This window comes from Carya illinoinensis, chromosome 3 (genome assembly GCF_018687715.1).
Source record: "Carya illinoinensis cultivar Pawnee chromosome 3, C.illinoinensisPawnee_v1, whole genome shotgun sequence".
Lineage (NCBI taxonomy): Eukaryota > Viridiplantae > Streptophyta > Magnoliopsida > Fagales > Juglandaceae > Carya > Carya illinoinensis.
The window spans coordinates 49026382-49035861 of NC_056754.1; the positions used below are offsets into that span (position 1 = coordinate 49026382).

Sequence of the window (9480 nt, forward strand, 5' to 3'; positions counted from 1 at the left end):
TTTGAGACTTTGTGGAGTTTTATTTTATTTTATATGTTGACAGAGTTAATAGATGTCTCTTTGGAGAAATGTATATTTTTTAATAAATGAGTTTTACATGTTATACGGCCTTGCCCTTCACCATTTATACTTGTATTGTTCGAAATCTGATTTTTTGTAAAAGGAACTAGCTACCTAACCCTTTGGGTACGGGTTGTGACACCGGGGGTGGGAGGGCTGCTACCCGGCATAATATTATTTTTTTCATCTTTTATATCGACTTGAATTGAATTGGAAACCTTTGATATTGGGCTTTGGATCAGAATTTTAACCCCAAAATCCAATCCAATATGTCTGTATTCAGCCCAATACCTATCGTACCAAACAAAGCCCTCCTAGATCCGCCATTGTTTTCGCATAAACCCTAGTCATTGCTTTCTTCTTTTTTTATTTTTTGATAAGAGACCCTAGTCATTGCTTTCTTGTCCGCTGCAATAGTTGGTTGTTGGGTTTATCCAGAATTACATTACGATATATTTGATTAAATTTCATTCCTAAATCTCTATCTCTAAATTTGAGCCTTAGGGTTTATTGAGGGTTTATCATGCTCTTTCTTTTGATGTTCCCGTTTCGCTTTCTCTGTTTAAACAATCGTAGGTTCGGGTTTTAATTGAGTGCTCACTCACTGGTGAATTAAACAATACTCTGTGAGATAAAGAAATGTTGGATGAAAGCAAGTTCGATGTGCATCTAAAACTATGGGCACTTCGAGTTCCTCGCGAGTTTTGCAAGGTTGGCACTCGAATTTTAAACGGGTGGGTGAGATGTTGTTTGTTTTTTCTGTTCATCTACTAGTTTTGATTTTATTTTTTTAAAGGCCTGGATGTGTATTTGCAGGTATTTACTTGACAAGGCTCGCATTAAGCCTATCACCGAAGATCCAACATGTGAGAAAAACCGTTACATGATTTTGTCTGAAAGAGTTCAGAATCCTGGTATGAATAAGAAATAGTAAAATTTATTTAGACGAATTATCTGTTCTGGCATTTTGCAGAAAATGGATATAATGGTCCCCTTACTGAAAATAAAAGAGCAACTAAAATTCAAATATTGTATACTGTGTTGTGTTGTGAAGTTACAAAGATCAGAATGTTGAGGTTTCTTTGTACATTAAATGTAATTGTGAAAAGAGATCCTTTCCAATTGCCAGACCAAATTAGATGATACAATTCGGAGAGAGATAAAACAATGCTTAATGTTGAGTGAATTTTTCACTAAAAGCCCTAAAGCAATCCCAAACATGCACTCACGTATTGGACTTTAGTGTGAGCTGTTATGAAGATTGACTGGTTGGCCCTTGTGATTGAGCTGCATTTTCTTAGTTCTTCAATTGGGTTTCCGATTATTGTTACTTACATTTGTTGCATTTTTTAAAGGATTTTTTAGTTTCTTGTTTTTCTTGATTGTACCAAGACGACACTAAATCTTGGTTTATGAATGTGTGTTGGCTTTGGCATTTAGAGCCTGTTTGGGATTGAGTTTGAAAGTTTAAAAAATATTTTTAATTGTTTAAAAGCTCTTTTAAAGAAAAAATGATATGTTTGGTAAATTTATAAAAAGTGCTTTAATCACTTTAAAAAGCTAAAAATCTACTTTTTTAAAAAGCATCAAATTGAAGCTTTTATTGAAAAACTCCTGCAAACAACTGTATATTTAAAAAAAAATTAATATAACTAACTTTAAAAGTACTTTAGAGACATGGTTACCAAACAGTAAATGACTTTTTAATAGTAGAGCTTGTTATTTAAGTTATAAGCTATAAGCCCCCAAGTTATAAGCTATATTTCCCACCGCAATCCCAAACATGCACTTAGTCATTTGTGTTTTTAGGCTGTGTCATTTCACTTGTTCTGCATATCTCTCATTATTTGCAAACTTTTTACTTTGGGCAGATTTATCTGATATTCCAGAAGAAAAACTTGGTGAACTGAAACTTTTATGCAAGATTGAAGTAGTTCCCTATTCACTGACACTTGGATATTCATATTGGAGTACAGGTTAGTTGGCTTTTTTGCATATTATACAGCCAAGCCAGTTTTAGTTGTTTTGTCTTTATAAGAACCCCCAAATATCCAGATTCAGGCTCTGCCTGTGTTCTGTCTCCATTTATAACAAACCTGATCTATGGAGGTTTAAGTGCCAAGGACTGTATATTGAGCTTTTCGATGTCAACGTAATAATGATGTCTATTTGCTTTCCACTTTTCTTAATGGACTACTTTCTGAATGGTTCTTTTGATTATAGATCATGTATTGAAGCAGATTCTACCTTCTGGAGTGGAGGTTCCTTCATCTTTTGAAACGATAGTTGAGTATCCAGTTTATGTTCTACAATTGCTATGTGGTTTAACAGAAACCATACTTTGCACTGCTTGGTTTGTATTACTGATTGTGCATCTCTTACTGAAGATGAATTAACATATCTTCATGCTTATACAGGTCACATTGCTCATCTGAATATACACGATGAATTACTTCTCTACAAGGATGTTATTGCAAAGGTTATCTATGATGTATGTTTTCGTTTCTGGCTTTTACATTAACTGAGCCTTTGTTCTGTACATATGTGGAATGCCATCTAACAGGATGAGTGTAGTACATGTTTTAGCACAGAGGATACTTTGCCCTTTTTGACTCCAATGTTGCATTGCTTAATTTTTGTTTGGTAAATGTTGTTGCCTCTCATTCGGAAACTAGTTGTAAGATGAGTGTTCTCACCAATTTTGTTTCAACGATGTGTTTGATAGCTTGATGACTTATTTGGACTGCTCTCCTTTTTTCTTTTTGGAAAGAAGGGGGGGGGGGGATGGTCTAACTGACCTGCGTTGCATTGTCATAAGCTGTAACTTAAGTCAAATCATTTATCTAAATATTTTTACCTATCAAAAAAAAAATTTATCTAAATATTTTTGCTGATTCTATTAATATTACTACTACAATCTCTCTCTATCTCTCTCACACACACAATCACACAAAGAGTTCCTCTCATTAACAGTGCTCCTTTCTGGGTTCAAAAAACTAGTATGGTGATCAGCTGCTTAGACCTGTCAAAATGATGCTCCTCATATTGGTATTATCTGGATGCTCTGACCTTGAAACATTAATGCGGGTTGCCATGTCCTTGAGCCAATCTTTGTTCCTCTTCACAGAGATTAGTATTTGTACTTCTAGTCTTCATATTGGGCATTTCTTTACTGTTGAACAGACCATTTTTATATATATGTAGTTGTTACCATGAGTTTCTATGCATGGTTTTGACTTTTTATATTTTAAATATATTTTTTAATATCTGCAGAAAAATTATCCAAGAATCAAAACGGTTGTTAATAAAGTTGGTACAATTACAAATGAGTTCCGTGTCCCAAAGTTTGAAGTTCTTGCGGGGCAAAATGATATGGTTACAGAAGTGAAGCAATATAGGGCAACTTTCAAGCTTGATTACAGCTTGGTCTACTGGAATTCAAGATTGGAACATGAACACATGCGGCTGGTTTCTCAGTTCCGAGCTGGAGAGACCATTTGTGACATGTTTGCTGGCATTGGTCCCTTTGCTATTCCAGCAGCACAGAAAGGATGCATAGTGTATGCAAATGACTTAAATCCAGATAGCATTCGTTATCTGAAGATTAATGCAGAAATCAACAAAGTTGATGATCTTGTTTGTGCATACAACATGGATGCAAGAAAGTTCATTATGCAATTGATGGCGGTGCCAGCTGGTGAGATTAAAATGGATCCTGATTTCCTCAATAGGAAATGTAGTGAGAAATATGAGATGGAGGCCAGTGAGGAATCAAAGTCGGAAAATGGGAAGCCAACTGGTGGTATAAATGTGTAATCATATTTTTTATTTATTTTTAGGCGTGGCATGTTGATGTAGGGTTTCATCCAATTTTTCTGTTTCCTGCAGTTGAGGTGAAGTACGTGCCAGATACTATTACTAGTGATCTGGAGTGTGTGCAAGGTTCAAGCAGGAAAGCAGATACGCCTGTTTCTGCAGTTAAAAGGCCTTCAGGTAATTGTCAAGAAGGTAACATATGCACTGCAATCAGGCTATGGGCCGTAACTAATTCTGATGCAGTGAAGTGCCTCCTCATTGTGTCAGTATCTTCACTGCTGGAGCTAGATGCATGTGCAATTTACCTTTGCCTGTCCAAAGAAATGAAAAATCCCTTTAATAAAATGTGTCTAGTCTCTATATCAACAGTCGAAATAGCTACATTTTCCTATTTATTTTCCTCCACAGAGAATGGGGGTGCTGATGGAACTGATACCTCTGAAGCTTGTCGAAGAAAACGAAGCACAAATAAGAGGATGAGAGGCTCTGAGATATCAAATGCTAAGACTTGGGAACATGTTGATCATTTGATAATGAACTTACCTGCTTCTGCTCTTCAATTTCTAGGTAACACGCTTTTGAACGAATTTTCTTTTAATGGATCATGTCAACATTTGTTCTGGTGGGTGAACATCTTTTTTATCTGCTTTAATTAGTATGTTTTTTTGGCATGTCACAATGTAACTATCATTCTTAAAACCAGATCATAAATGCCATTCACAATGTTGGATAAAGATTTGTTTTTGTTGTTTCTATGATTAGTACTTTGATAAACATTGACATGTCATGTGTTTCTCCGTTTTCACATTTTCACTTGCTTTTCTGTTCCCTGTCCAGTAAGATTAGTGACAGAATAAGTTTCCTCAGATGTATTTAGGGGCATACTACATAGGAAATATTGGAAGGGACCTCTTCCTTGGATTCATTGCTATTGCTTCATGCGGGCAAATGAAACCCAAGAAATTATAGTTTTGGTAAGTTCATTTTGCACTGTTTTTCCCTTGTTCATTTTTCTATCTGCAATGCTGATTAGTTTCCTGCAAGTCCTTTAGCTTGGTTATATCTTTATCATCATTTTCTGTTTTTAATTTCTGGTTCCTAGAATGTATTTAGGTGTTCTTTTGTATACTTCCTGTATACATGAGTTTTGCCTACTTCATTCATATTAATAAAACTATCATTCTACTTATATATATATATATATATATATTTTATATTTTTATCATTAGACGGTATTTTTGTGAAGTAGTGGGGATGGGTCCCTAGGGCCACTGCCCCGATCACATTTGCCTCATTCAGACAGTTTTATTGTAGATTTACTGTGACTATTCCAGTTCAGTGTAGGAAGTTCTTTTTATTCATTTCTAATTCTTGTATTGTGATTACTTATCAAAAAAATTCTTGTACTGTGATTGAAACTGCTTTTCCAACTATTTTGCAGGAGGCAGAATCTGCCTTGAAGGCCCGTATACAAGACCCAGTATTTCATAGGGTTAGGGATGTGGCTCCAAACAAGGTATCGCCTATTATTACCACTTTTCTTTTATATATGTATGTGTATATATATATATTCACTCCATATTTATAGCCATGCCTTGGTGGCCCTTCTGTTTTCTTAACTTTGTCTTGCTATATGCAGGCAATGTTTTGCTTGAGTTTTAGGTTGCCAGAAGCATGCTTCAATGAAGATACCACTGACAATGTAATTCATAATGCTGCTGGAGAGTGATTAGCACTTCATAGTTTGCCAAGACTTCAAGATTGGGTTTGTCGATGTATCAGTTGCGGGTACAATGGGTCAAGTGACGTTGAACCGAAAGAAAACTGCCAACAGAAAATAGGGAAGGCCTTTATGGGTCACTTGTAGCACTGTTCATCTGGGTTCTGGCCTGGGCCGGGTTAAGTTAGGTCCGACCCAAGCCAGAACCCAGATGAAACTGATTTTAAAAATCTGGAATTCGAGTTTCCGGGTTGTACCTGGTTTTTTATTTTTTCCTTAGTTTGAATGTTTTGATGTGTGTTTTTTTTTAACAACCTACAGTAGTCATTTAGGTACTTCCATGTGATCTAGCTTTGTCAGGCACAAGATGTTGGCTGATGGCTGATGGCAGACAATTGTTTATAGATTACAACCACTGTATATTAATCAATGGTAGAGATTTGTTCATACCAATATTTTATCGCTTTTCAAGTTGATATGCCAGATATGATTATAATGATGAATATGATTTTTAAATTTTAAAATAACGATTAGAATTCAGACCATAAATTGAGTTGTTAGCAGCAGTGCGCGTGTGAATTCATTCTGTAAATTTGTATTTGTATGTGACATATTATTTCTTTTCACCTCTATATTATTTATGTTATGTAGAACTCTCTTCCTTCTTCTCATGGATTAAAGGGCCCTTAGTTATTTATTATTTATTCAGCGATATACAAATTAATTCAATTTTGTTCCGTATAGAATTCGTGTAATCTCTCGTTAACGTAAAATACATTAATATATTATATTTCAGTAAAAAAAATTAATTACTTGTTTAACATAATATTGTATAAACATTTCACTCTGATCACTGTGAAAATTATTTCACAGATCCTTTGGTCAATGAGTCGGTTGTCAATGAACGAACGAGCCAATTTCTCCAACCACTACAGCTAAAGACGACGACTCTTTTTCTGTCAGAGCCACCATATCATCTAGCTCTATCTGTCTCCACAGAGAAATTGCAAACGCATGATACACGTTGCATAGATAGATACTAGAGAGCTTTAGAGCTAAAGAGCTCAGCTCTAGACTGGATGTACCTGGATTTTTTATTTTTTATTTTTTAATGCGGATATTGGATTAGGCCGAAAAAAAATTCGGCCCGGAAGAATAGGCTCGTCAGAGTTAGTTGATGGCAAAAGGGTTAAGAATTATTGAGATAAATCAACAATTTGAAGTGCCTTTCTTCCATAAGCCCTACAGTGTATCATTCCCTTTTGTTGGTTTTATGGTCAATCGGAACATCAACAAAAACCTGAGTCAACATTGTTTTACTACGATCTATGTTAACATAAACAAAGATTCGACTGGTGCTCTCTGTCCAACTTCTGAAACTGTTGTTTTATCATGATGATCGTGTCGTTTGATTTGCGTTTTCCCTGGGCCTAGCAATTTGTGTTGGCTCAAATGGGTTCGTTTCGTGTCGAGTCAATTGGTTGAAATATATACACCATGGCATCCCAGCTCTTTCATTAGACTGGTTTATCTGACCCGACCCAAGATGTTTAAATCAATGATTCGATGGATAGTTGATTTTCATGTAGATGCAACTTGATATAAAAATTTAACAGAGATTTAGAACCCTTTTCTTCTTGACAATTATCCTCATATATGCCTTCTTGACTGCGAAGCTAAGAAAAGTTAAAATGGTCATTTTTGCCAGTCAAGCTAGTCTAATTTGTCGTTGGTCATTTAGGTGGGTATTAAACTTCGCATTTGGCCAAGTGTTGCATGATGCTTGTATTTTAGGAAAGTCCTCCCTCTATTTGAAGGTTATAGAGATTCTTTAAAGTTCTTGACTGAATTTAAAGTGAGAGAGACATGCATGAAGTAGATTCTATAATATTTATTGAGTATTTATACTGGCCATGTAATTTACTCAAACATGTATAAATATTATGTGATGCAGTATTTATCTCTTTATCACACAAGGTTATCAAGAACTTATTAACATTTGACCACATGTTAGCCTCCATCAATTTGAAGGAGAGAGATTCTTGTTGTGCCTAGAATCTGTCCAAAATCACAAAAGACGATATTTAAGAGATTCAGCAAATTACTTACATCCACTGGAGTCAAAATTCACTGAATTTGTATGAGATTACAAACACTCAACAGTTTCTCTCTCACGTCCACTATCTCTATGTTTGGTCCACGCCAGTTTACACAAATGAGCTCTTCTTTTATAGGAGAAGACATAGAAGACAAACACTTACAATTCATGATCAAGAGAATCGGTGCAGAATTGCTGCCAGAGAATTAGGTGTCCTAATATGGACAAATGACTTTCGGTGGGTGAGGGGCTACACATGTGACGCCCCCAAAATCCCCACGCCCGAACAGGGGGAAATTGAGACGTCCGGATGGTGACAACCCGGGTCACCACCCCAACGACGGGTGCCGAGTGTGTGCAAGGCAGCAAAAGTGTACAGAGAAACACGCAGCGGATAAGATAGTCATAACTAAGTACCAGAATTTTTCTTAACATAATACAAGCTGTTTAAAACGTACATAGATAAAATATTACATATACCACAAATACAGTTTTAAACAAATAAAAAGATAACATCAGCAACCCGGCGGAGCCGCATCCTCGGGCTCAGCCTCTTCCTCCTCAACCTCATCTCCTGCACCAAAAGCTACGGAACCACGAATGGTACCGCAGGTAAGTAAAACCCAAACACTACCAGATAAAAACACATATAACTCAAACAAGATGCATGAAACATGCCCAATGCACAAACCCGTAAAACACAAGTTTTCCACGCACGCCAAAAGACACATTTGACATCTCAAACCATTATCCAATTTTAACCGTATGCACCATGACCTCCCCTAGGGGTCATCCGCACACCCTGGCTCCAGTGTCACACCGCAGAGTACCGCCACGCATGTGACACCCAACGAGCGATGCCCAGTTCCGCGCCCCGCGCGTGCGTAGCCAAGCATCCTCTAGCCCTCGCCAGCGAAGGGCCACGGAGTCGGTGAGTAGGCCGATGCCCGGTTCCGCGCCCGGCGCGTTCGTAGCCAAGCACCCCCTAGTCCCGCTCCCATTATCGCTTTCGATAACTCAGGGGACATCACTCAGTTTATTCCGCTCCCGAGTGACCAGAGGAGCTCCACCGAGATAATAACCCATCCCGGCTTGGGCTCGTGATACACACGCACCCGCAACACACTCACGCCACAACACAGGCTTTTCTCATAAACCCACAACACACGTGCATGCATCATGTAATGCCATAACAAAGCACATTAAAATGATCCAATCACATAAATCAAATAATCAAGCAACTCCATCCTCCATCCATCCGACCCCCGAAACTCCTCGGACTCAGTCCGGAATCAACAACCAACAACAGATAATAAATAAATTGAATGAGCAATATATATTTAAATCTGAAAATAGGGTTTGGAAAATACTTACAGCGCTATACGGCAATTTTAGAAAACACGAGGCGTTGCAAACGGCGGAAAAACAGCAACGTCACAGTGAAAATTCACTGTGGCCGTGGGTCCGAAAAACCCACTTTTGAACGGGGACAAACTAGGTCACGAAATTGATAGGGAATGGTCTAGGGATGGTTGTGAAGCTATTGGAAGTGACGGACGGCCGTGGGTGGCGGCGGAATGGCCGGAAATGGCCGGATTACCCAAAACGGAAACTAAGCTCGTAGGAGCTGTTCCGGTGGTCGTTGGAGGCCGGAAATAGGTGGGTTAGGACGGCAAGGAGTCGATGATGAAGTGGTGAAGAAATGGTGGCCGGAGGTGGAGCGACGGCGGCGGATCGGAGCAAAATCCGTGCGCCCTTTGGAAGCTTTTTCCGGCCAAATGGCCGG

The 9480-nt window shown here is 37.9% G+C and overlaps 1 protein-coding gene across 5 annotated transcripts; it reads left to right on the forward strand.

Moving 5' to 3' along the window:
* Window positions 1–225: 225 nt before the first annotated feature.
* On the forward strand, window positions 226–6049 carry LOC122305052 (tRNA (guanine(37)-N1)-methyltransferase 2). 5 transcript variants are annotated; one of them, XM_043117342.1, is made up of 11 exons: window positions 233–794; window positions 877–974; window positions 1932–2036; window positions 2284–2346; window positions 2478–2539; window positions 3334–3862; window positions 3949–4068; window positions 4285–4443; window positions 4744–4850; window positions 5318–5392; window positions 5516–6049. In XM_043117342.1, exons 1-11 carry the CDS (start codon window positions 700–702, stop codon window positions 5603–5605), a joined length of 1503 nt encoding a protein of 500 aa, XP_042973276.1. In that variant the 5' UTR covers window positions 233–699; the 3' UTR covers window positions 5606–6049. The 5 variants fall into 5 exon arrangements, with proteins under 5 accessions (XP_042973279.1, XP_042973276.1, XP_042973278.1 ...); XM_043117344.1 differs by having other exon boundaries at window positions 237–771; window positions 2478–2551; XM_043117341.1 differs by having other exon boundaries at window positions 239–794; window positions 2478–2551.
* Window positions 6050–9480: the final 3431 nt, after the last annotated feature.

Excerpts from the sequence above, each read along its gene's own strand:
- LOC122305052 (XM_043117341.1), top strand. The coding sequence starts at position 700 with ATGTTGGATGAAAGCAAGTTCGATGTGCATCTAAAACTATGGGCACTT. Across the intron at positions 2,037-2,283 it reads ATATTCATATTGGAGTACAG|ATCATGTATTGAAGCAGATT; the intron begins GTTAGTTGGCTT and ends TTTTGATTATAG. Across the intron at positions 4,069-4,284 it reads TTCAGGTAATTGTCAAGAAG|AGAATGGGGGTGCTGATGGA; the intron begins GTAACATATGCA and ends TTTCCTCCACAG.